General features: G+C 43.1%; 2 protein-coding genes across 4 annotated transcripts in view; both read right to left on the reverse strand.

The window, feature by feature from the left end:
• Nucleotides 1–6,026, reverse strand: part of GCNA (germ cell nuclear acidic peptidase) — a 38,520-nt gene extending 32,494 nt beyond the window's left edge. The window contains exons 1-2 of one of the 2 annotated variants that reach the window (XM_071088378.1): nt 5,801–6,026; nt 3,384–3,444 (exon numbers count right to left, since the gene is read on the reverse strand). In XM_071088378.1, the coding sequence (XP_070944479.1) occupies nt 3,384–3,442 (59 nt within the window). In that variant the 5' untranslated portion in view covers nt 3,443–3,444; nt 5,801–6,026. Of the gene's footprint in view, nt 1–3,383; nt 3,445–4,261; nt 4,363–5,800 lie in introns of those variants that run through there. The other variant, XM_071088377.1, reaches the window with a different exon arrangement.
• A 2,645-nt stretch (nt 6,027–8,671) lies between these two features.
• LOC105476641 (O-linked N-acetylglucosamine (GlcNAc) transferase) overlaps nt 8,672–27,509 on the reverse strand; it is a 42,924-nt gene continuing 24,086 nt past the window's right edge. For both annotated transcript variants that reach the window (XM_011732742.3, XM_011732741.2), the window contains exons 11-22: nt 27,326–27,427; nt 26,950–27,129; nt 25,186–25,344; nt 24,951–25,040; nt 22,777–22,902; nt 21,660–21,830; nt 21,431–21,547; nt 21,176–21,346; nt 19,933–20,085; nt 16,860–17,112; nt 16,497–16,620; nt 8,672–10,973 (exon numbers count right to left, since the gene is read on the reverse strand). In XM_011732742.3, coding sequence (XP_011731044.1) covers nt 10,799–10,973; nt 16,497–16,620; nt 16,860–17,112; nt 19,933–20,085; nt 21,176–21,346; nt 21,431–21,547; nt 21,660–21,830; nt 22,777–22,902; nt 24,951–25,040; nt 25,186–25,344; nt 26,950–27,129; nt 27,326–27,427 — 1,821 coding nt within the window. In that variant the 3' untranslated portion in view covers nt 8,672–10,798. The remainder of the gene's footprint in view (nt 10,974–16,496; nt 16,621–16,859; nt 17,113–19,932; nt 20,086–21,175; nt 21,347–21,430; nt 21,548–21,659; nt 21,831–22,776; nt 22,903–24,950; nt 25,041–25,185; nt 25,345–26,949; nt 27,130–27,325; nt 27,428–27,509) is intronic.

Below are 27,509 nucleotides of genomic sequence, written 5' to 3' on the forward strand. Positions count from 1 at the left end.
TGTCAGTTTGTGATGTCAGCAGCATTACTATAATAAGGTTAAATATTTTAAATTTGCTAATAAATGATTTTTAAATTAGCATTCCTTTTTATTGTTAAGACGTATATTTTCCAATGTTGGCTTCATTCTTTTGCTAATCCCCTCCACCCCTCCCCGTTTTTTTAAACAAAAAATAGAGATGAGGTCTTGCTATGTTGCCCAGGCTGGTTTCAAACTTGTAAGCTCCAGCATTCCTCCTGCCTCAGCCTCCCAAAATGCTAGGATTACAGGCGTGAGCCACCCCACCCCCTACCCCCATTTTTAATAACTATGGCAAAATAATGTTTACCAGGTCGTTTTTTTTCTAACTAATAAAGAACTCTGAAAACAGCAGTGAGTGACACTCTCTTTTTCTTCCCAGAGACAATGTATATTATTTATCCTTTTAGAAAGTTAAGTGTAAGCACATATCATAACAAGTACACACACCATTTTCTCTTCTTTTTTTTTTACAAATAATATTATGCTATATGCATTGTACTGCAACTTGCATTTTTCACTTTATATTTCTTCATAGTCTTTTCATTATCAGTACACATAGCTCTCACCACATTTTTGCAATGAACCATAATTTATTCAACTAGACCCTTAGGATATTTCAGCTCTTTTCAAATTTGTGCTATTACAAACAGTGCTGCAATGAATGTTCTTGTACATATTTCTCTATGTCCTGGTAATTAAATCATATATCCTTCTTTTTTTTTTTTTGAGACGGAGTCTCACTCTGTCGCCCAGGCTGGAGTGCAGTGGCCGGATCTCAGCTCACTGCAAGCTCCGCCTCCCAGGTTCCCGCCATTCTCCTGCCTCAGCCTCCCGAGTAGCTGGGACTACAGGCGCCCGCCACCTCGCCCGGCTAGTTTTTTTTGTATTTTTTAGTAGAGACGGGGTTTCACTGTGTTAGCCAGGATGGTCTCGGATCTCCTGACCTCGTGATCCGCCCGTCTCGGCCTCCCAAAGTGCTGGGATTACAGGCTTGAGCCACCGCGCCCGGCCCATATATCCTTCTTTCACAAAAGCGAACAAAGACCAAAATAACCTGTAAATGTCTATATATGATTACATGAACATGAAGAAAAGTATAGAAGGCTAGCTACATAAATATTCAGCATGGGTTACAGGGAGAAAGGCCATGGGAGAAGGGGGGGGAAAAGTCAAGAAAAAATAGGACTGAATTACAATTACTGAATTACACGTATGATATAATCACATTTATGCACTCATGTATATGGGAGTACAAGTATCAAGAAATTAAATAAAATTATTTTAAAAGAAAAAGTCTCAGTAGTGGAACTGCTATTTCAAAGGACATGGGCATTTAAAATGTGATACTGCCAGACAGCCCTCCAGAAACGTTATACCAAATATATATTCCCACAAAGAGTGTAGGAGATTTTCTGTTTTCCTATAAATTGACAACACTGGGTATCATCAAACTTTTTGCAAATTTATAAAAAATGGTATCTTATTTTAAAAGTTATCATTTCTTTACTTTTCCAAATGGGAGAAAAAAATAAATAATAAGATGTATCATTCCTTTAATGAGAAGCAATATAATTAAAAGTTATCACTTATTTAATGAGAAGCAATATAAATTAAAAGCTGATTTTTTTTTTTTTTTTTTTTTTTTTTTTTTGGAGAGAGGGTCTCACTTGGGTTGCGGAGGCTGGAGTGCAGTGGCGCAATCTCGGCTCACTGTTGCCTCGACTTCCCGGGCTCAGGTGATTCTCCCACCTGAGCCTCCTGAGTAGCTGGGACTACAGGTGCGGCCGCCATGCCCAGCTAATTTTTTTTATTTTTTGTAGAGGCGGAGTTTCACCATCTTGCCCAGGCTGGTCTCAGGACTCAAGTGATCTGCCCGCCTCTGCCTCCCAAAGTGTGCCCGGCCAAAGCTGAAAATTTTAATGTCTGAGGTCCGTTTCTGTTTTTTTTTTTCCTAGACAGCTACCTTCTAATATTCTTTGTCATGTTCCAAGCGTTTGTTCACCTTTTTCTAAATTACTGATTTATAGAAAGCTTTTTGTTAAGGAAAATAGCCCTTTATATACGTAATACAAATATTTTTTCCAGTTTATTTACCATATATTTTGTTTGATATGAAACTTAGACCTTTCTACTCCAAAACTATTGGAAACAAAATCCATCTATTGTTTTCTAACATTTTAATGGTTTCATTTTTTATTTTAAAATATTTGATCCATGGCCGGGCCCGGTGGCTCAAGCCTGTAATCCCAGCACTTTGGGAGGCCGAGACGGGCGGATCACGAGGTCAGGAGATCGAGACCATCCTGGCTAACACGGTGAAACCCCGTCTCTACTAAAAAAATACAAAAAACTAGCCGGGCGAGGGGGCGGGCGCCTGTAGTCCCAGCTACTCGGGAGGCTGAGGCAGGAGAATGGCGGGAACCCGGGAGGCGGAGCTTGCAGTGAGCTGAGATCCGGCCGCAGCACTCCAGCCTGGGCGACAGAGTGAGACTCCGTCTCAAAAAAAAATAAAATAAAATAAAATAAAATATTTGATCCATTTGTAATTTATTTTGGCATAAGGAATAATAAAGCAAAAACCCAAGTCTCATTTTTTTCCAGATGGTTAGCCAGTTATCCTCAAATGGTTTGTTGACTAATCCATATTTTTCCCCATTGATTTGAAATGTCGTTTTTCTTGTTTAGTAAATTTTCTTATGTACTTAGGTCTATTTCCAGACTTTCTGTTGGTTTGTACCTTCCCCCATATCATACCCTTAAATGCGGATCTGTGAGGGAAGAAAACAGGGTAGTGTTCCAAAAGAGAAAAAACTTAGAGACAGGCAGCTATCTTAAAAATAGCTCCTGATCACATCACTGCACTCCAACCTGGGCAACAGAGCAGACCCTGTCTCTCACACACACACAAAAATACCTCATGTTGGAAGCTCTCTGAACCTTTATTGGTTCAGGGTGCATCTCCATAAAAAAATTTAAAACAAAAACACCCTGTGTTATCATGGAGAAGAAAAATACTTGTGTACCTCTAGAGGGCAGCACTATCGATACTGGCGTGGAACAACAGGTTTTAATTGCATCAGAATGAAGAACTTTCTAGAAACCACATATATTCAAAGATGCACTGTTGCCTCAAGTGTCATCATTTCCTGGCCACTAACAGAGAAATTATATAGCGGATTCATAAATTTCATAGGAGGCTGGACTCCTAGTTTGTAAAATCCTTCTTTACAATTCTCATTTTATGACAAACCAAGTTATACGCTCTACAGATACTAAAGGAAATAAATATACTTCTCGAGAAAGCTGTTCTGCCAATACAGTTAAGACTAAACTAAAAGAAAACATAACTTTCCAAATCTCACCAATCCTCGTCCTCCTCTGGGTCTTGCAAACGGGGCAGCTCTTCTTTGTACCCATCCATGTCTGTAGTAAAGACAAAGATACACTTTCTTAAGAAAGCCAGAACTCGGCCGGACACAGTGGCTCACGTCTGTAATCCCAGCACTTTGGGAGGCCGAGGCGGGCAGATCACGAGGTCGGGAGATCGAGACCATCCTGGCTAAGACGGTGAAACCCTGTCTCTACTAAAAATACAAAAAAATTTAGCCGGGTGTGGTGGTGGGCGCCTGTAGTCCTAGCTACTCAAGAGGCCTCATGAGGCAGGAGAATGGCGCGAACCCGGGAGGCAGAGCTTGCAGTGAGCCAAGATTGTGCCACTGCACTCCAGCCTGGGCAACAGAGTTAGACTCCATCTCAAAAAAAAAAAAAAAAAAGAAAGCCAGAACTCAAAACCAGAGACATCTCACATTCTGCATTTATCTTTGGGTATCTTCCCCCACCTTAAAGCCGAAACTTTGCTCTGCAAAATGAAAAGTATTTAAATTTGTTTTATTGCAAACTTTTCCCACTCAGGCCTCTACCACCCCAATCCCTTCCCACCCTCCACGCGCCCCCACTTCCCACTCCCTCCACTTCCACCTCAACTTGCCAGTCTGCCATGTACCAGGGCTCGACCACCCCCACATCCCACTGGCCCTCCACCTCCCTACACCTTCAGTCCCCTACTCCCACTCCAAGGAAGTCTCCCACCTACCGGTTGTCAACCTCTTCCCCCACCTCTACTCCCCACTGCCAATCTTACCCAGAATAGGCTACCACCGCCCCCTCATCACCTTCCTCCTTCTGCCCAACCTCCACTGCCCCCTTACCCCCCGCCACTCTGGCTTCTCACTGGTCTTACATGAATCCGGCCACCCGCTTCCCGCTCCCTATTCCTGCCTCCAGCCTCCAGTCAATCTTCCACCAAACAGGCCTTGCCCCTCCCCAGCGCCTTCCTCCTATCAGGTCTGGACCCTACCCCCACCATGTTCTCGCCTCAGTCTTCCACCAATCAGGCCTCAATCCAACCACCCTTCCCCCACATTCGCACCTCCAGCCACCTCCAACTGCTTCCAACCGGTTTTCCAAGCAGGCTTCCACTCCCCCCACACCTCTATCCAACTTCTGCCCTACTCCACTCCTGTCTCCCACCACCACTCAGTCCTCAGCCAATGAGACTTCGACCCCCCCCACCCCCACACACACACATCCCCTACCCACAACCACTGGCTCCCACCTCCCCCCATGGCCAACACTGTCCCCTCCACCTTCCCCCAATGCTGCAACGGGCACCCCTATTTCTCCCCACGGTCCTGGCACCCCCACCTGCTCCTACGCCGCCACTGGTGCCCCCACCTCCCCCAACGCCTCCACGGGCGTCCCCGCTTCTCCCCATGCTGCCACTGGCACCCCCACCTCCAATGCCGCCACTGGCGTCCCCACTTCTCCCCACGCCCACCAGCACCACCACGTGCTCCTAGGCCACTTCCGCCACCACCAAGTGATTCTATGCCGCCACCAGAACCCCCACTTCCCCCAGTGTCGCCATTGGCACCCCCACCTTCAATGCGGCCACCGGCACTTCCACTTCTCCCCACGCCGCCAGTGCTACTATATGCTCCTATGCCACCATCGACGCCACCAACTATTCCTAGGCCACCACCGGCGCCCCCACCTCCCCCAACGCTGCCACTGGCACCCCTACTTCTCCCCACCCGCCACTAGGAACACCACCTGTTCCTACACCACCACTGGCGCTCCCACCTCCCCCAATACCGCAACCAGCGCCCCCACTTCTCCCCACGCCGCCACGGGTGCCACGTATTCCTACGCAGCCACTGGCGCCACCACATGCTCCTACGCGGCCACCAGCACTCCCACTTCCCCAAAGGCTGCCAGTGGTGCCCCCACTTCTCCCCACACCACCACTGGCGCCACCACTTGCTCCTACACCACCAGCACCCCCACTTCCCCCAACGCCGCCACTGGTGCCCCCACTTCTCCCCACCCACCATTGGCACCAATACCTCCTTCTGTGCCACCACTGTCACCCCCACCTTCAACGCCGCCACCAGCCCCACTTCCTGCAACGCCGCCACTGGCGCCACCACTGGCGTCCCCATCTCCCACTGGCGCCACTGGCGGCCCACTTCTCCCAACGCAGCCACTGGCGCAACCATATGGTCCTACACCACCACCGGCGCCCCTCACCTCCCCCAACGCCACTACTGGCGCCTCCACTTCTCCCCACGCTGCCACTTCCTCTACTCCCACCTCAGGCCTATATGGGCAACCAGAGTCCAAGGTATACAGTGGTCCTGATTTCAATTAAGTCACTCAATTAGGATTAACCTCTGGACCACTTCAGCACCCATTTGAGTCCGACCAGCCGGTCACCTACCTGGTGTTGCAGCCTCTGGCGTGGCCGGCAGCAGCTCACCTCCAACGGCCTGTGGAGTATGTGCAAAGATCCCGAGCAACTGCGATGAACAACGCCAGGCGCAGGCCCTTTTATAGTGCCCAGACCTAGGGGGCGGTAGGAACTCACGTGTGCCCGCCCGCGCTCCCCTGTACCCACCTATCACAGTGTGGTCACGAGGCAAATTTGAACTTCGCGCCTGTGAACTTGGCGCCTAGCTGTAATGCTTCCGGAATCTGGTCTATTGCTTTCCACTCCCACGGATGTTGCTTATTTGTCCCAAAAGCGCCATTTCAATACTAGAGCGTGGGCACCCGAGGCCAATTCTGTGATTAAAAGTCCCTAACAACTTTCTGATAAAGAGAAACCATGTGAAATCCTTCCTAACAAACTTTTATCCTGCGGTTACTTGGATAAGCGAGCCTTGTTCCCTACTTGAATTGTCCAGACCTCTAAGTCCGTTATTGCGAACACTGGGGGAGGGTGCGGGGGGAGGGGCGGGGGCGCGGGAACTGGGGCGAGGGCGCGGGAGCAGGGGCGTGGGCGGGAACGCGGGGTGGGCGGGGGAGCGGGGGGGCAGGGGTTGCAGGGAAGGCCACCTAGACCCCTAGATAAGAGCAAGGCAACAACTCAACAGCGCCTGGCAACGGCGAACTATGATGTTTACTTCCAGAACCCTCCAAACACTAGAGATAAAAAAAGGTTGGTTACTTGAGGCTTTTTGTCACTCACTCCCTACACACCAAGAGAAACAAACGGGGGAAGCAGCGCTTTCTAGAGTGTGCCAGTTTCTCCAGCGAGCATCCATATATTTCATAATATATGCCTTTGGGTAACAGAACACAAATAAAACGGCCCTGCGTTTGATATTATTTTGTGCTAAGCATCATTCCAAGTGTCTCACGATTTAATTCATACACACTTTTTAAAGTAGGCAATTGTTAGCACTCTCATTTTAGAGATCACACAGCTAGAAAGTGGCAGAGCTGGCCGGGCACAGTGGCTCACGCCTGTAACCCCAGCACTTTGGGAGGCTGAGGTGGGTTGATCACGAGGTCAGGAGTTCGAGACCAGCCTGGCCAACATGGTAAAAGCCCGTCTCTACTAAAGATAAAAAAAATTAGCCGGGCGTGGTGGCATGTGCCTATAATCCCAGCTACTCGGGAGGCTGTGGCAGGAGAATCACTTGAAGCTGGGAGGTGGAGGTTGCAGTGAGTCGAGATCATGCCATTGCACTCCAGTCTGGGGACAGGGCGAGACTCAAGGAAAAAAAAAAAAAAATGGCAGAGCTGAGCTTCAAACTCCATCTCTAGTTCCAAAACCTGCTCTTAAGCACCAGATTGCCTACCTAAATACAGATACTTTCTCAGTTGATTAAAAAATTGGATAAAGGGGGCTGATTACTCTCTCTCTCTCTACAATGAAGTTGCAAATTAACTTCTACAAGCCTCTTTTATAAGAATGGGGATTACATGACTGTGCCTCAGGTTTGGGCAAAGAACCAAAATGTTAGCTATAATTGAGAGGCATATGCTTCAAGTAAGAGTGGGTCAGGTTTGGAATCAAATCTTAAAATGGGCAGTTCAGAAATTACACACATTTACTCAAGGTGTGCAAGCAACTCCTTTAGACTGAAGGCAGGAGGAGCGGAAATAAACTGGAAATAATGTAGATTTTTCAACAGAAGCAGATAGGAGTAAAAACTGTTGAGTAGGCTTTCTTCCCATAATAATATTTTAGGAAACAAACACCAATCCACATCAGGGCTTTAAGAAGTTGGGAAGTGCCAGGCGCGGTGGCTCACGCCTGTAATCCCAGCACTTTGGGAGGCCGAGGCGGGCGGATCACAAGGTCAGGAGATCGAGACCACGGTGAAACCCCGTCTCTACTAAAAATACAAAAACTTAGCCAGGCGCGGTTGTGGGCGCCTGTAGTCTCAGCTACTCGGGAGGCTGAGGCAGGAGAATGGCATGAACCCGGGAGGCGGAGCTTGCAGTGAGCCGAGATCGCGCCACTGCACTCCAGCCTGGGCGACAGAGCGAGACTCCGTCTCAAAAAAAAAAAAAAAAAAAAAAAAAAACAGAAGTTGGGAAGTAAATTATGCAAAATTTTACTGAAAAAAAAAATCTTCCCTCTCATTTTTATATCTCTGAGAAAACTGGCAAACAGCGTGTTCTGACCCCTCATGAATTGCTATCTTCCTCCCTGATGCTCGTGGCAGAGTTCGACCACTATACAGAGCAGGAAGGAAAATAATTTTGCCCCCAAAAGCCAAGAAGAGAATGGTCCACACGAAGACCAAGACTACGAGGGTAAATGAAAGCAGAGAGGTCATAAGCAAAAGAGGAGCAAGCATGAATGGGTGTGTTGGGGATCACAGGCTGTCGTCCAGGCTGGAGTGCAATGGCACGATCTCAGTTCATTGCAACCTCCACCTCCTGGGTTCAAGCGATTCTCCTGTCTCAGCCTCACATGTAGCTGGGATTACAAGCGTGTGTGCCACCACTCCCGTCTAGTTTTCTGTATTTTTAGTAGAGACGGAGTTTCACCATGTTAGCCAGGCTGGTCTTGAACTCCTGACCTCAAGTGATCCACCTGCCTCGGCCTCCCAAAGTGCTGGGGTTACAGGCGTGAGCCACCACATCCAGCCACTTTGCCGCCTTAATGGATCATAAACTAACCCCCCACCCTCCACCAGACCTGGCTGAGAAAACAATTCCTAATATCATAGCTACAGCAGGGAAATTTGGTCCTTTGCTGCTGTTTGAGGCTGTTCAAATACAGGTTTCATCACTGGATGACCCTATTCATCAAGCCACTCAATATAACAGGACACAAAATACATCAGCCGTATTAAGGGGAAATCATTCATTTATTGTTTAAGGATCGCAAGACAACATCTTAATTTCTGTAGCACGATTTAAATGTTTTACTTCTTTGATAAAGCAGAGTACAATAGAAAAAAAAAAAAACAATTAGTTTCCAGTAATATCTATATCTCTAATCAGAATTAAGTCTTCCACAGACATGTTACCTGGAAATAAAAGCCTGTTACAATAAGCAAAGCTTCAACCAGAGCGGCTACTTTTCGCGCCAGGAAAAAGTTCATCCCTGTAGGAGGAATGATGTGCTATGTAAAATGGCTGTAAGGTCACAGCCTTGAGGGCATTGGAAGTATATTACCCTATTCCACATTAAGTAGTTCGGTGAATTTCAAACGTCAGTTTATCTGCAACCATGCTGGCAACCTTTAACTGGTATTTCAATCATCCAGTAAAAAATAAATTAAGAAATCCCTTCACGGATATTCCGTGATTTACATTGTTAAAAGGTACACTGTTCATTAACATGTAATTCTGGTTCAGAATTACCTTTGAGACTCCTAGCTCAAAATTTGGTTAACAGTAAGCATCTTTCAGAAATTCAAGTTCTTATTAATCAATAATTTGTCAGCTAGGATACATTCAGGCATCAGCTGCAACTACAGAATAGGTGCACAGCCTCAGCGCTTTGGAAAGACATAATCTAGAACACTACTGGCAGACAAAAAATTACCTGCGACTGGATAGCGTAAGTGCAGTACAGCGAGACAAAACATATATTCATATGTTGGCTTGTTTAAGCCTCAAACCCTCGACTCTGTTGAGATCCCATAATTTTATTCCTATGACTTTAATAACTCAAGTTCCAGGAGGACTATAAGTCTAATTTGTACTCCAAACCAAAGAGCAGTGCAGTTTGCTACTATTGAGGCTGAATCTGTACAGACTTCAAGACCAAGTCCAGAAGACAGTTATTATCTAAAATATAATTACTTGAATACACAGATGGTCCTTCAGAGATTTTACCTATAACCTGTTTCTTGATGAAGGTTATTTAATGCACTGGAGATAACTGTGACTTACTGATCAAATACTTGAATACTTATACTTACCTGGGATTTCATTTCTGCTGAAAGAAATAGGAAGAACAGGACTCACTTTAAGAAAAAAAAAAAAAAACTTTAGAAAGGAAGGTAAAAATCTTACACACACTATCACTTTTGGAAGCAGCATAGAAGGGGCAGTCAAGGGTAAAACACTGGTGAAACAGGTCAAAATTAGGCCAAAAAAAAAAAAAAAAAAAAAAACTATATTATTATCAATGACAGTACCACAACTGTGCCCTTGATAATTAGTCATCACTCCTAAAAATTTTCATTTGGCACCAGATGGCGTGTTTAAGAGAAACACCCTAGGATGTTTTGAATCAGACTTGATTTTGTTAGTTGAGTTACAGGAGAATTTTAAGGGTGGGGGTATGGGGGTCAGGGAAGAGAAGGAAATGGGAAATGGACCAGAAAAAATCTTGAGTCATCATCTAAATCAACAAAGCACTGATAGCTCCAAACATTAGGTCAGACACTAAAACGACTGATATAGGCTCAAGTGGTTTATAAAACCTATAAAAAGACTACACCAGCAAAGTCCCTGTCGATCTGTCAGAGTTCAGAAACTAAAACAGGGAGTAACATTTTAGCTTAAAACCTTATCTCAAGAGAATCATATACACTTCACATGAATAAAAATACCTGAAACCAAACATTTTTAAAAGCTCCAGTACCCAAAATATAAAGAAAAAAGTTAATCCAGAAGACTGAATCAATCCATGGAATCACAAAGCGGCCGGACAATCTATATCTCCCCTCCACACTAACCATCCCATGGAAGAGACCAAGGGAGATCAGACCTTCCAGACCTATGCACCATCCGGTCGCTGCAAAATTCTACGGAGATTCCTTGTGGAACAGCAATTTCCCATCTCTTGTGTCTCTCCCTACCATGCAGGAAGCAAGTCTGGCTGTGCTATTCTATTACCATTATATATCACCCATCTGCAACAAGGTACTGTACAGACAAGTAAGAAGTATGTTATCTAGTTCCCTTTCCCCCAGAAGGTTGAGGCTCAGGTATAGGGGTAATTCTCCTGTGCAGTCTTTATTTATGCTGACTCAGTGACTTCAACAGGCTTAATCATGTGGTCAGGTTTGTTGCCAGCTGCATAATGCTCCCACATCTGTAGATAGAGCCGCTCTAGTTCCATTGTGTATTGTTTGGTGTTGAACAGAGGGCTAGATATTCTTTGTTTCCAGACTTTGCCACGAATTTTCTTCAGGCTGAGTAATAAAAAACGAGAAACCAGTTTACAAATCAGGGCAGAAAACTCAGAAACACACCCTATAAATACCTAGTTCCCTTTGTGGCAAAAAATCCATGACCAAACTTTACGCTGTCTCATTTCCTGATTGGCTTCCTGTTAAAAAGGGAAGGGTCACAGCTTACATAATGCTATCACTGAAATGAGCTCAACTCCATGTACTCTGAAAAAACTTAGTTCTTTCCTAAACAAGTACATCCAAGGGATACCACGCATTCCCCATTTCGTTTTATTTCTACCTTTAAAATAACAAGAATTGACAATGGCACATGACTATTCCTATGTACTGTTAGAACATAAACTGCTTAGCTTTTTGGTAAGCAATTTAGCAATGTATGTATTAACCTTCAATGTTCATAACCCTCTGGCCTAACACTAACACTTTTAAATCTATTAAAAAGAAATAATCAGATGCAAAAACATACAGGACCATGCAAAGATATTCATTGAAGCATCATTTACAAAAGTTAAAGCATAAATATAAGATGAAGTATTCAATTTATGGTCATTTTAATGAAATAGGAAACCACTCAAGGGGAAGACAAATACAGCAAGTCTACTGTCATAATTTTCCACTTGTACCTGAACTGAGTTGTTCAGATTTTTAAAAACTGCTAATATCACCAAGAGTATGGTTCTGTTCAGAAATAAAAAAGTAACTGATTCTTCAGGAAACACGGGGGAAAAGATTTCTACTTCCCTTTTGAATATATTATTTTTCATGAGATTATTCTTAGATGAAGAGCTAAATACTTTAGAACCAGAAGCCAGAACATTTTCATGCATTTTTAAAAGCAATAATTTTTATTTATTTTCTTCTAATTTTTGAAATAGAGTCTCACTCTGTTGCCCAGGCTGGAGTGCAATGGCACGATGACAGCTCACTGCAGCCTCAACCTCCTTGGCTCAAGCAATCCTCCTGCCTCAGCCTCCCGAGAAGCTGAGACTACAGGCACGCACCACCACACTCAGCTATTTTTGTATTTTTTGTAGAGATGGGGTCTCGCCATGTTGTCCAGGCTGGTCTCGAACTCCTGGGCTGGTCTCGAACGCCTGGGCTCAAGCAATCCTCCTCCCTCAGCCTCTCAAAGCGCTGGGATTATAGACATGAGCCACCATGCTCAACTTTGTTTTAATGTTTGTTGTGACAGAAGAAATAAAATGGTTGTGCATATCTGTTGGTCTCACTACAACCATGTCCATATTAATGCTACCCTCCAAAGAGAAAGACCTGTGCACTCATTTTTTTTTTAATTCTATGTCAATAGGAAAATAAACTGGAGTACATACACACAGTGAAATACCACTCAGCAAAATAAACTTGCTGAAAGAAGCCTTCAGAGTGCATATTGACATAGTTCCATTTGGATAAAATTCTAGAAAAGCAAAACTAATTTATGGAAGGGAAAAAAACACTCCAGAACAGTGGTTGTCTCTGGGGGTTGGTGAAAAAGACTGACTGAAAAGGAGCATGAAGAATCTCTCTGGAGTGATAATGTTGTCTTCATAGGAGTTTGGGTTACAAAGGTATTTCTCGGTTGGGCACGGTGGCTCACACCTGTAATCCCAGCACTTTGGGAGGCCGAGGCGGGCGGATCACAAGGTCAGGAGATCAAGACTATCCTGGCTAACACAGTGAAACCCTGTCTCTACTAAAAACATGAAAACTTAGCCAGGTGTGGTGGCACATGCCTGTAATCCCAGCTTCTCAAGAGGCTGAGGCAGGAGAATTGCTTGAACCCAGGAGGCAGAGGTTGCAGTGAGCAGAGATTGTGCCACTGCACTCCAACTTGGGTGACACAGTGAGACTCCGTCTAAAAAAAAAAAAAAAAAAGTTATTTCTCAAAACTCACTGAATATTTGTGTATTTCACTGTATATGAATTCTGCCTCAAAAGAAAAAAATGGCCAGGCGCAGTGGCTCACGCCTGTAATCCCAACACTTTGGGAGGCTGAAGCAGGTGGATCACTTGAGGTCAGGAGTTTGAGACCAGCCTGGGCAACCTGTCGAAACCCTGCCTCTACTAAAATTACAAAAATTAGCTAGGTGTGGTGGCTCATGCCTGTAGTTCCAGCTACTCAGGAGGTTGAGGGGAAGATTGCTCGAGCCCGGGAGGCGGAGGTTGCAGTGAGCGGAGATCATATCACTGTACTCCAGCCTGGGCAACAGAGGGAGACCCTGTCTCAAAAAAATATATGTATACTTAACTCCAGTTAATGATAGCCATTCTTAAGTATTTAAAGAGAAGTGTACTGATGTCTGCAATTTATTTCAAAATGTGTCAAATAAGGTGGATTGGCAGATGAATAAAGGGAATAAATGGATGAATAGATATGTAATAAAGCAAGAACAGTAAAATGCTAATGGCAGATTCTAAACAGTAGGTATAGATGTGTTTATTATAAAATTAAAAATTTTCACAACAAAAATGTTGGGGAAAAGTATTGTATGAACCAAACTAAGTTCCAAAGAGTCTAATAAAAATTTTAAAATGCACTACAGGCTGGGTGCAGTGTCTCACGCACCTCTAATCCCACCACTTTGGGAGGCCAAGGCGGGTGGACTGCTTAAGCCCAGGAGTTACCAGCCTGGGCAACATTGGTGAGACCCTGTCTCCACAAAATATTAAAAAATAAAAAATAAAAAAAGCCAGGCATGGTGGCATGTGCCTGTAGTCCCAGTTACTAGGAAGGCTAAGGTGGGAGGATCACTCGATCCCAGGAGGCAGAGGTTGCAGTGAGTCGTGATCATGCCACTGCACTCCAGCCTGGGTAACAGAGTGAGACCCTGTCTGAAAATAAAACACACTACATTTTTTACTATAGTTATCTCTGGGCTAATGGACATGAATCTTATTTTTTTATAATGCCTAGGCTCAAATTTCTCACTTTTCTTTTTTTTTTTTTTTTTTTTTGGAGATGGAGTCTCGCTCTGTCGCCCAGGCTGGAGTGCAGTGGCCGGATCTCAGCTCGCTGCAAGCTCCGCCTCCCGGGTTTACGCCATTTTCCTGCCTCAGCCTCCCGAGTAGCTGGGACTACAGGCGCCCGCCACCGCGCCCGGCTAGTTTTTTTTTTTTGTATTTTTTAGTAGAGACGGGGTTTCATCGTGTTAGCCAGGATGGTCTCGATCTCCTGACCTCGTGATCCGCCCGTCTCGGCCTCCCAAAGTGCTGGGATTACAGGCTTGAGCCACCGCGCCCGGCCAAATTTCTCACTTTTCTTAGACATATGTGATGTTCTACGGAGGAAATTCTGAAAATAGTAAGTAGCTAACATCTGCTGAATGTTTACCAGATACCAAGAACTATTCTAAGTACTTTACATGGAATGTTTTTTTTAATCCTCACATCATCTCTGCAAAGTAGGTACTAAGATTATGCTCCATTTTGCAGAAGAAACCAAGGCACAACACAGAGATTTACTTGCCCAAAGTCACAAAGCTCGTAAGTAGAGAGCTTGGGTTCACTCAGGTAGTCTGACTCAAAAAGTGTATTTCTTTAATTTCTATGTAATATGCTGCTTCTCAGAAATACACAAAGAAAAAAAATCACCCATTATACCGAAAGAAAAACCTCATTTAAGAAATACCCGCTGGGCACGATGGCTTATGCCTGTAATCTCAGCGCTCTGGGAGGCCGAGGTGGGTGGATCACGAGGTCAGGAGTTCGAGATCAGCCTGGCCAACACAGTGAAACCCAGCCTCTACTAAAAATACAGAAAATTAGCCAGGTGTGGTAGTGGGCGTCTGTAATCCCAGCTACTCGGGAGGCTGAGGCAGGAGAATCGCTTGAACCCAGGAGGCAGAGGTTGCAGTTAGCCGAGATCACGCCACTGCACTCCAGCCTGGGCAACAGAGCGAGACTCTGTCCAGGAAAAAAAGAAAAGAAAACAGAAATACCCAGCCTGGCCAACATACTGAGCCTTCACCTCTACAAAAAAAATTTTAAAATGAGCCAGGCATGGGGCATGGTGGCATGTACCTATAGTCCCTGCTACTCAGGTGGCTGAGGTGGGACGTCCTGAGCCCGGGACATCCTGAGCCCAGGACGTCGAGGCTGCAGTTAGCCAAGATCACACCACTGCATTCCAGCCCTAGGCAACAGAGTAAAATCCTATCTCAAAAAAAATAAAATAATGAAAGAAATACTGGTTTATTGTATGAATAAATCCTCACTCATCTAAGCATCACCACTGTAATTCCTACTCATTTTCAGGCATTTAAGTTATGCTGTTTTTATTTCTTACACTGACTGCAGTGAAGACGTGACAGTATTAGGGTCAAAGATCTAACTTTTTTTTTTTTTTTTTTTTTTGGAAATGGAGTCTCGCTCTGTCACCCAGGCTGGAGTGCAGTGACGCGATCTCAGCTCACTGCAAGCTCCGCCTCCTGGGTTCACGCCATTCTCCTGCCTCAGCCTCCCGAGTAGTTGGGACTACAGGCGCCCGCCACCACGCCCGGCTAATTTTTTGTATTTTTTAGTAGAGATGGGGTTTCACCATGTTAGCCAGGATGGTCTCGATCTCCTGACCTCGTAATTCGCCCACCTCAGCCTCCCCAAAGTGATGGGATTACAGGTGTGAGCCACCGTGCCAGGCCCAAAGATCTAACTTTTAAGGCTCTAAAAACTCTGAGGAAGGGCTGTACCAATTTATTCACCAATGCATGAAAAGGCTAGTCCTCAATGCTCCCTCATTGATACAAAAAATTTTTCTATTGTATAGGCAAATAATGGATATACCCTTAGGATTTTTGTGTGTGTGTGGTTTTTTTGAGATAAGAGTCTCGCTCTGTCACCCAGGCTGGAGTGCAATGGTGCGATCTTGGCTCACTGCAACCTCTGCCTCCCGGGTTTAAGAGATTCTCCTGCCTCAGCCTCCTGAGTAGCTGGGACTAGAGGAACACGCCACCACACCCAACTAATTTTTGTGTTTTTAGCAGAGACGGGGTTTCACCATGTTGGCCAGGCTGGTCTCAAACTCCTGATCTCAAGTGATCCGCCCGCCTCGGCCTCCCAAAGTGCTGGGATTATAGGCATGAGCCACCACACCCAGCCTCAGCATAATTTTAATTGGCATTTCTACTACAGAGCCTGAAACACTTTCCTGTTAACCTTTTGTATTTCCACTTTAGCAAGGTGTCTCGTCATTTCCATTTTTACTTTCCTACTAGGGGATTTAAAATTTAAATGTTCTGCAGTCTTTACATAGCCAGGCCATTAATACTTTGATATCTGAGACTAAAGTTTTTTCCCCCTCATTTGCCTTTTAATTTTCTTGAATATTTTTTATTCAGTCATTTACTTTTCACATGGTAAAACCTATTGATTACTTCATTTCTAAGAGTTTAGAAAGTACTTCTCCCATCCAGAGGGCATACAACTAGTTCACCTATTTTATATTACACTTATTTTATGGCTTCATTTTATAACAGCTATATTCTCTCTACTTTACCAAATAATTTGTTCAAGGAAAAGTTTACTTACTATTCTAGATCAGTTCCCAGCTTCACAGCTATGTCTTCATACTCTTGTCTGTTTTTAGCAATAAGCTCAAGACAGCCTAAGCAAGTAAGCTGGGAAGCTGCAACTCGAGAAGCAAGAGTCTCTCCTGAAATACAAAAGATAACAACTGCACATCTGAGAACGTAAAACAGCATAGAGTTAACGTTATTTATGTTAAGCCTCCACACAATGCAGATGAAGAGAATTAAGTGAGAACAAGTCTCACTTTCTATCACCTTGCCTTTAATGTTGCTCCTAGTATATATAACTTCACTTGGAAGTTTCTCCCCTAAAGGAGATTTTCAAAAGAACAAGGAAGACTCCAGTGATTTATCAGCAACTTACCTGGCATAGTCACCATGGGGGTCCCTGCCCAGAGGACATCCATCCCTGTGGTGTGCCCATTACAGAGTGGAGTGTCCAAGCAGACATCAGCCAGCTGGCCTCTCCTGACATGTTCCTCTTTAGGAGCAACAGGTGAAAAAATGATACGGTTCTGGGGCAGGCCCATGTTTTGTGCATACTGTTGAATATTCGGCTCTCCTACTGCTGGAAAACGCAACAGCCAGAGTACACTATTGGGAACACGCTTCAGAATCTAAAATAGGGAAAATAAGAATAATTATTAATAGCAGATTTGCCTTTTTCAACAAAGACTCCCAGAGATCTCTAATAATTCTACCACACTCTATTCTTTCCATCCAGATAGAAGCCTGCTGTGAACTTAAGTCTTTCCTTCACAGAGATGAATTAGATCAATTGAATTATCCCTCTTCTGCTTAGCTGTCCTCAGAGTGAGTTCAAAGAGAGGAGACCGATGTTGGAAGACAAAACAAATTACTAATTGGCAAAATCTGAGGCAGCTACCTCCTGTGGGAATTGACAGAGGCAGTGGGTTTTGTTGAGAGAGAGGAATTTTGCATTCCAAATTTCAAATCCCCCACTATGATACAACCAAGAAAGTTACCTCACACTTGCCTAACTTTATTTGCCTAATATAAATCGGTCTTTTCTGTAAAGGGCCAGATGGCAAATATTTTTGGCTCTGTGGCTACACGGACTGTCATAGCTGCTCAGCTCTTCTGTTGTAGCTTGAAAGCAGCCACAGACAATGTGTAAAAAAGTAGGCATGGCTATGTGTCCATAAAATTTTATTTACAAAAACAAGCAGTGGGCTGGATTTGACCCACAGGTCATAGTTTGCCAACTCCTGATTTAGATTTATATCTACTCTATGTACATTTTTAAGTTCAAAATCCCTTTCTCTGAAAGCTATGAGAACAGATGAACTTCCAAATTCAGAATATTTCAGATTTCAAAAAAAGTAGTACTGTGTGTGTGTGTGTGTGTGTGTGTGTGTGTGTTATTACATAAAACGCTCAGCAGCAACTTCGTATAAACAAACATATTAGTGCCTCTGCATTGAGATGCAGGAATAGTCATATTAAATGGAATAAAAAAAAGACTACAAATATCTTGACATAGTTTGACTGTGTCCCCACCCAAATCTCTCTTCTTGAACTGTAGTTCCCATAAGCCCCATGTGTCATGGGAGGGACCCAGTGGTAGGTAACTGAATCATGGGGGCAGTTATTCCCAATGCTGCTGTTCGCGTGATAGAGAGTGTGTACTCACAAGAGCTGATGGTTTTATAAGGGGCTTCTCCCCCTTTTGCTCAGCACTTCTTCCTGCCATCATGCGAAGAAGGACGTTTGCTCCCTTTTCCACCATGACTGTTAAGTTTCCTGAGGCCTCCATAGCCACGGGAACTGTGAGTCAATTTAAACCCCTTTCCTTTATAAATTACCCAATCTCGGGCAGTCCTTTATAGCAGCATGAGAACGGACTAATATATACCCTAATGGGTTAGTTCAGGTAGTTTTGCTGCCAAACAAATTTGCCACACACTTACGAAAAAGCTTTTGATTTTCAGAGTTTTTGTGAACATCAGGAAGTAAGGATTAAGGACAGTAGACCTGTACTCATCTGCTTCCTCTTCTCTTCTATCCTCCCCTCTCCTCTGAACATAAAACAAAACAGGTATCAGGGGAAAAAATTAACCAAGGAATTATCTCCAGACTACCTAAAGGCAAAACATGCCATTTTATTTTAGTTCTATGGATTAAGAGCCAGTTACAGCTATGCGGTATCCCACTTATGCAAACCTATCTGATGAACTGAGAGATTTATGTATAGATCGACTCCTTCTTGGTTGTAACTCTACAATACTACAAGAATGTTAAAAATGGGTGGATGTACATGACAGCATATGCTATCAGTTTAGACCAGGGGTTGGCGAACTACACAGCCTGTGAGCCAAATCTGACATACTGACAGTTCGCATAAATAAAATTTTACTGGAACACAGCCACACTCATCATTTACAAAATGCCTATGGTTATTTTCGTGCCACAACGGCAAAGCTGAGTAGATGTGAAACAGCATGACCACAAAACTGAAAATATTTACCATCTGGCCCTTTAAGAAAAAGTTTGCTGACCCTTTAGACAGAAGAATGCTTTGAATATGTAAATTTAAAAGGTTCACAATGTCCTATTTAGACACTGGAAGGAGAAACCAAAAATGCCTGAAAAACTACATCTCTTGAAGATTATAAATGAGCACAAGGCCAGGCGCGGTGGCTCACACATGTAATCCTAGCACTTTGGGAGGCCAAGGTGGGCAGACCTCTTGAGGCCAGGAGTTCGAGTCCAGCCTGGCCAACATGGTGAAACCCCGTCTCTACTAAAAATACAAAAAAAAATTACCCAGACATGGTGGCACATGCCTGTAATCCCAGCTACTTGCAAGGCTGAGGCACAAGAATCACTTGAACCTGGGATGCAAAGGTTGCCATGAGGCAAGATCACACCACCGCACTCCAGCCTGAACAACAGAGCGAGATTCTGTTTTTTAAAAAAAGAGCATAACCCAGTTGAGTCACATGTAAATAAATAAAATACATTTTTTAAAAAGTATTTAAAAAAAAATTTTTTTTTGAGACAGAGTTTTGCTCTTGTTGCCCAGGCTGGAGTGCAACAGCATGATTTCGGCTCACTGCAACCTCTGCCTCCCGGGTTCAAGTGATTCTCCTGTCTCAGCCTCCCGAGTAGCTGGGATTACAGGTGCCCACCACCATGTCCAGCTAATTTGTTGGTATTTTTAATAGAGACGGGGTTTCACAATGTTGGTCAAGCTGGTCTCAAGCTCCTGACCTCAGGTAATCCACCTGCACCGGCCTCCCAAAGTGCTGGGATTACAGGCGTGAGCCACCGCGATCAGCCAAAAAAAAATTTTAAAAAGAAATGAGCAGAACAGCTCCTAAATGGGAGTGGAAGGACAATCTTCAGCAAGAAGCTCTAGATACAAAATCTTTATTAGTCTCTAAGATGGTAACAATAAGTCTATGCATACTCACATTTGCCCACATCTGCAAAGTAGAAGGGTCAATTTTATACAGCTGATTAAAGTTACAGTATACAATGGCATCTTCTGGTAACCCATACTGAGAACGGGTGGTTACAATAATGGTACGGGGAACCTCCTCTCCAGTTGCAGCCTTATTGTTGATCTAAAACAAGGAAAAGATGATGGTTATATTTAAAGGCAAAAGGAGTCCAATATTTCAATCCATAAGATCCAAAATGGTCTAACCATTAAAAGTCACCAAACCATGAGAAAATATTCACGATATATGAAGTTTAAGAAGAGGCAAACCGTTGCAGCATTATCTTAATTTGGGGGAGACTGCACTATGAAACTTCTTGCTCTAACCAAAAAAGATCTCAAAATCCTATTAACAATCCAACAGCTTTTGATCACTCTTTTCTTCATGAACGAAATGTCCTTTTCTAAATCACATCCACTCCTCAAGGTTAAATTACTCCTCCAAATGGTCTCTTCTCCCAAGAGTGTCTCTCTTCACACTGATCATCACTGTTTCTGAGTTTCTACACACATAATTAGTTTTATCCTGCAATTCTCATATTTGAGTACTGCCTTACATTGTTATATAACTATTACAGGTGTGCAAGGACATCTATGACCTCTAGAGGTCAGAGATCTTTGCCTTACACTCTCTTGATAGAGCTACTTATTTAGGCATGCAATGTATTATTTATTGAGTACATACTACATTACTGTGATTAAGACATCAGTAATTCAATTCAGTAGAGGATACAAACACAGGGAATTATCATCTGTTGTGCTGTATATAATGATATATTCCAAACATTACAGAGGTATAAAAGACAGGTACCAATGAAGTAGGGATGGAGACGTTAGCGGTAAGTACGGAAATGGATTCCTGGAAGAGCTGTCTGAACTGAACGTCTGAGTAGGATTTAGCTAGGGAAAGGATGGGTTTACAGAAGCAAAAAACTGTATGGTATGTACAGACAGTTCATTATATAAGACAGTAAAGCCACAGGCAGGGAATAACAAGATATTAACACAGAAGCTTCTCAGTAAGTAATAATCTGCTGGCTGAATCCAGGAGACTTTTAAAATCAGACACACCTACATAAGATGCACATTTCCACGAACTCATTTCCTCATCTATAAAATGGTAATAATGATACTTGCCTCCTAGAGTTATGATGAGGTTTAAGGGAAATAAATGCATACTTGGTGGGACATATAATGTTGTATTATCTTCTCACCTGAGTAGTTGCCAGTCCATTGCTAATACTGAATCCATTAATTGTTATTTGAATCTGTCCTCTGTTAATCATTTCAATAACTGCTTCTGCAATAGTATTCATAGGAATAACAGGCATATTAAGAGCTGTGTTACTGCTGTCTGCATTGTCTCCTCCATCAGGACACTTCATCTAAAACAAAAAAATGCATGATTACGAAAAAGATCGTGAATGCAGTTAACTGTATTTCAATGACAATATTGACTAGGTTCTGACCTTGACGATTTTCACATCTGGTAGACTATCAAGAAATGCTTTGAGGTCAATGCCATTCAGAACTATCCGATTGTCATAAATGTGTCCATTGGACTTAAAATCGATGACTGCTTTTTTCTAATGGAAAAAATAGTTTCAGACATGTCTTTTAGGACTTACATAGACAATAGCAAGGAAATAAAAAGCTACAGTTCTTTGAAATTCCCCCATAGCGCTGTTTCATACCTACCTTCAGGTGAGGGAACATATTAGCATGATCACCAATAAAAAAAGTATGGGGCATATAAGCCAATTTCTCAGAATACTGCTCAGCAACTTCAGCTGGTGAAGTTTCCTGATCAGTGATAATATAATCCATGAAAAGTGCACCACTCGTCCCAGGGTATCCCAGCCACATTGCCTTAAAAAAATCAGATCGAAAACTGATTAAGAACTTTCATCAGGATACTTATCTCTAAATTCATCAAGTCATATACATTAAATATGTACAACTTTTTGTATGTCAACTGTACCTCAATAAAATGGTTTTTTAAAAAGGAACCTAAAGGTGCCAAAATTAAATAAGTAAATGAACAAGGAGGTCTAACTCTTTTTTAGAGACAGGATCTCACTCTGTTCCCTAGGCTGGAGTACAGTGGTGCAATCGTAGATCACTACAGCCTCGAACTCCTGGGCTCAAGCAATCCTTCTGCCTCAGCCTCCAGAGTAGCCAGGATTACTGGCCTTGCTAGAGGCACAGCAAGGCTGACTTCTTTAGTCGAAAGCAATGAAGTAGTTCTTTAAGAGAGACTCTCACTCTGTCGCCGGGGCTGGAGTGCAGTGGCACAGTGATAGTTCACTGCAGCCTCAAACTCCTAGGCTTGAGCAATCCTTCCACTTTAGCCTCCCGAATAGCTGAGATCACAGGGGCATACCACCACTTCGGCTAATTTTTAAATTTTTTGTAGAGATAGGGTGTTTTGCTTTGTTGCCCAGGCAGGTCTCAAACTCCTGGTTTCAAGTGATCCTCCTGCCTCAGCATCCCAAAGTGCTGGGATTACAGGCGTGAGCCACGGTACCCAGCCTGCATTTTAGACTAACTTTCAAAATGCTAAAATGTTCTTCAAATTTGCAAGACAGAGTAACTGTTCATAGCCAACCATGAACTGCATGTCTCTATATACATGTACCTATAAGCATTGTGCTCTACACTCTTTTTTTCCTGCGCATCTCAACAACTTAAAAAAATTAAAAAGTATGTCTGCCCTACAGTTTCAAATATCAGTTAACCAGAGGGAGGAAAAGCAGCACATCACTGTCTTCTTAGCCAAATACATGTTATAAGTGATGACTGTTAATTTGTTTACCTGAATAGGAGCTGGCCTGAGAGCAAAGAGCTCATTTCGAGCACCCTTGGTATAGCCATTCATATTTACAAGGATATGAATTCCATCCTGATGGATGCGATCAGCTGCTTTTCCATTGCATGGAATCTACAGAATAGAAAATAAAAACTCACTATGTATAATCTCAGATCAATTCCATTAGTTGTAATGGCATTTAACATAATTCAGACTCCCAGATGGAAAAGTGGTAAGAACACAAATTAACTATATTAATTCGGGCACAAATATGGTTAACTGCCATTAAAATGGGCCCAAAGCATTAGAGAAACAGAACACAGAGGAAGGAGAGTTCACTTCTGGATTGAATGTATGAGTAACAACATTTCATAGAGAAATTGGTATTTGAAATTTGTAATCTTTTTTTTTTTTTGGTAGGGACAGGGTCTCACTATGTTGCCCATGATGGCCTCAAGCAATCCTCCCACCTCATTGTCCCAAAGGATTATACACATGAGCCACTGCACCCAGCCTAGAACTGGTATTTGAAATAGGTCTTCAAAGACGAATAGGAGTTTGAAGGAGTTTAACAGAATACAATCTCAGTAGAGAACAGTATGAATGAAGAACTAGAGTAAAGTGTGAGGGAGTTTAGAAAATGGTGAGTAGGCCAGGCATGGTGGCTCACACCTGTAATCCCAGACCTTTGGGAGGCCGAGGCGGGTGGATCATCTGAGGTCAGGAGTTCGAGACCAGCCTGGCCAATGTGGTGAGACCCCCCCGTCTCTACTAAAAATACAAAAATTAGCTGGGTGTGGTGGCAGGCGCCTGTAATCTCAGCTACTCGGGAGGCTGAGGCAAGAGAATCGTTTGAACCTGGGAGGTGGAGGTTGCAGTGAGCCGAGATCGTGCCACTGCATTCCAGCCTGTCTCCATCTCAAAAAAAAAAAAAAAAAAAAAAGGTAATTCACTTCTATTTGACATAAGGTATACATGATGTAGAATGGTGGGTGAAAGTATTGACAAAGTTGTGGCAAACAGAGAAAGGTTACAAAAGCTATGCTGAAGAGTTTAGACTGTAGTCAATCAGCAGTGACTCCCTGAAGGTCTCAGAGATAGAAAGAGGGATGCTTCTTGGTCACAAAGAGTCTAACGGTGTATCAAAAATGGCCAGACAAACTTTTGAAGCAACAGCTATATTGCAAAATTTGTTGGTACATACTATTTATTAAATGAGAAGTCTCAAAATCTTTCTGCTAGGACTTCAGTGATTCATATGTATATACATGTATTTTTACATATATGCATACATACCATACCTGCATGCGTATGTACATACATACATGTGTGTACACAAACACTATGTAGAGTATATCATCTCTATCAGTCAAAGTGGCTAATAGAGTCTACAAAGAAAAAACTGTAGCCTACATACTCAGCAAATTAATTCCCCCACAGGTTTCAATCTTAATTTATCATAAAACTTATGCTCCTAGAGGATACAACAATAGAACAAATACAGATATAAAGATAACCAAAGGCAAAGGCCCATGGAAACTGATGAACCATAGTTCATCTATTTTCTTTTTCTTTTTTGAGACAGAGTCTTGCTCTGTCACCAGGCTGGAGTGCAGTGGTGCAATCTCAGCTTACCGCAACCTCCGCCTCCTGGGTTCAAGCGATTCCCCTGCCTCAGCCTCCCAAGTAGCTGGGATTACAGGCATGCACCATCACACCCAGCTAATTTTTTGTGTTTTAGTAGAGACGGGGTTTCACCACGTTGGTCAAGATGGTCTCATCTCCTGACCTCGTGATCCGCCCACCTCGGCCTCCCAAAGTGCTGGGATTACAGGCGTGAGCAACCACACCTGGCCCTATTTTCTTTAAAAGACCTATTTATTCTTCTCCCAAGTCACCATTTTGTTAATATTTATTAAGTATCTTCTGTCACAAGTGCCGGCTCAATCTCCACAAAAGTTGTATGTCCAAGCACAAGCATAACACATTTCTGTTTCATTTGCAACCTCGGAAAAAGGCATGCTGATTTAACATAAATGACCAAGGAAATAAGATCAACACAATTGCCTATATGTGGTACTACAGCATTTAATACCTGTCATCAAAAAATAAACTACATGTTAATAGTTTTATTTAAACTTGCTCAAAATAAAAAGTTAAAGTATGAGAGTTTTATCTACCTGAGAAAGATCAATGAAATGATTGGCTTCTGCCATCACCTTCACTCGGAAGTTTGTGCCATCATCTGGGCTCAGGGCATAACAGAACACCTGAAAGGCAGTACATGGCATATTTAATAGCATTGGCTCAAATCTTTCCAAAAGACACTGGGTTTCCATGCCTCATGACAAACCAACATTGTGGGTTTTTTTCTTTTTTAAACAAATAGTGATTCTAGAGAAACACTAGTCTTACCTCAAATTTATCAGGATTGTGCATGCCTGGAATAGACTGCATGAGGTGAGAAGTAGGATGATTCCCAAAGTCAGAACTCACATATCCTACACGCAGCCGACCATCACTGAGCTTCAAGTCTTTTGGATGTTCATATGGTGGTTTATGAAGTACATTAATCTATCAACAGAATCCAATGCTTGTTAGTAAAATCTACACATATATTTTCATCTAGGAAAACTGACGAAAAACACACCAACCAAAACCTCACACCTGTTGAAAAAAGTCTGCCCAGAGCATTTAGTTAATATTGCCAGAGAGATGCAACCTCAGCACTTCATGTAATATGCTTCATACTTTGACGTGCTCCTGAAATCTATAAAGCACAAGCAAATCCCAGCACTCTGGGAAGCCAAGGAGGCAGATCACTTGAGGTCAGGAGTTTGAGACCAGCCTGGCCAACACAGTGAAATCCCGTCTCTACTGAAAAAAAAAAAAACCCACAAAAATTAGCTGGGCATGGTGACACGTGCTTGTAGTCCCAGCTACCTGGGAGGCTGAAGTGGGAGAATCGCCTGAACCCAGGAGGTGGAGGTTGCAGTGAGCCGCACTCCAGCCAGGGCAACAGAGCAAGACCCTGTCTCAAAAAAAAAAGTGTGAGCAAATCTAAAACTTGTAGGTATGAAGCAGTATGGACAGAGCATGATAAACCCTCCAGCATTTTAGAAAATTCTATGGGGAAACATTTTCTAAAAACAAAATTATGGCCGGGGGCAGTGACTCATGCCTATAATCCCAGCACTTTGGGAGGCTGAGGCAGGCGGATCACCTGGGGTCAGGAGTTCGAGACCAGCCTAGCATGGCAAAGCCCCATCTCTACTAAAAATACAAAAATTAGCCAGGCATGGTGGCACACACCTGTAATCCTACCTACTCGGGAGGCTGAGGCACAAGAATCGCTTTAACCTGGGAGACAGAGGTTGCAGTGAGCTGAGATGGCACCACCGCACTGCAGTCTGGGTGAAAGAGAGAGACTCTGTTTCAAAATTAAAAAAAAAAAAAAGCACACCCAGCACTCCAATCTATCATCCAACCCTTGATCCAATCCTTGATCAAGTAGTGCTCTAATTCTCAAAGGTGAATACAAAATACCAAGCACTCCATTAAACATGATGGCTTGCCAGGCGCGGTGGCTCACACCCATAATCCCAGCACTTTGGCAGGGCAAGGTGGGCAGATCGCTTGAGCCCAGAGGTTCGAGACCAGCTTGGGCAATATAGCAAAACCCCATCTCTACAAAAAATACAAAATTAGGTGTGGTGGCATGCGCCTGTAGTCCCAGCTACTCGGGAGGCTGAGGTGGGAGGATCACCTAAGCTCAGGGAGGTCGAGGCTGCAGTGAGCCATAATCACACCGCTGCACTCCAGCCTGGGCAACAGAGCAAGACCCTGTCTCAAAAACAAGAAAAAAAAAAAAAAGATAAAAGAAAAAAAAAGATAAAAGAAAAAAAAATTATGGCTTTCAAGTTAAAGGATGGTACTTTCAAGTACCATCAGTCTATTGTTAGTGTTTAAGTGAAGGAGTTAAGGATTCCATCTTAGGAAGTACAGGGGGTTATACTCAGGACACAATGGAAGGGGTTCTGAAGTGGCTCACAAGTTTTATTTCTCAATTTGGGTGGTGTTCATTTTATAATCATTCATTAATCCACAGATTTGATTTGCACAGTTTTCTGTATTTGTGTTTTAGTTTACAACAAAAAGATTAAAAGAAAAGAATCACACCTTATCTAAGCACAGGTTGCCATGCCTCTCAGCAATAGCCTTCCTGAAGCCATGAGAAAGAGGATATAGCATACTATGATGAGGATGCACAGAAGGCAACCTATTCTTCTCTAACTGGTCAGCCACAATACTGACCAACTTCTTCATTCGTTCATCATAGTCTGTCCAATCACAGACAATCTAGAGAAAGCAAAAAGAAGTTATTATCCAGAAAGCCCTATCCCAGGATTTAATATTTGGTATGTCTTTGGCCTAAAGTAATGTCAGATAGCCTATTAAAAATACTATTTCCAGTCAGGCTTGGATTCTTATGGTACATAACAATTAAAAAGCTATTACAACACTGAGAGCCAATTACTGGCCTGTTATTCTTTACCTGCAGGCAATGAGCCAAGTTACAATAAGCATCAGGAAAATCAGGCTTAAGTTTCAGAGCCGTGCGGTAAGAAGCTATAGCCTCTGGAATATTCCCTGAATCCTGGAAAATAAATAAAGCAGGATGGTAAAAAGTTTCCAAAACTTAAATTTTAGGTGTTAAATTGCACATATTATAATAAACA

This window comes from Macaca nemestrina, chromosome X (assembly GCF_043159975.1).
Source record: "Macaca nemestrina isolate mMacNem1 chromosome X, mMacNem.hap1, whole genome shotgun sequence".
Classification (NCBI taxonomy): Eukaryota; Metazoa; Chordata; class Mammalia; order Primates; family Cercopithecidae; genus Macaca; species Macaca nemestrina.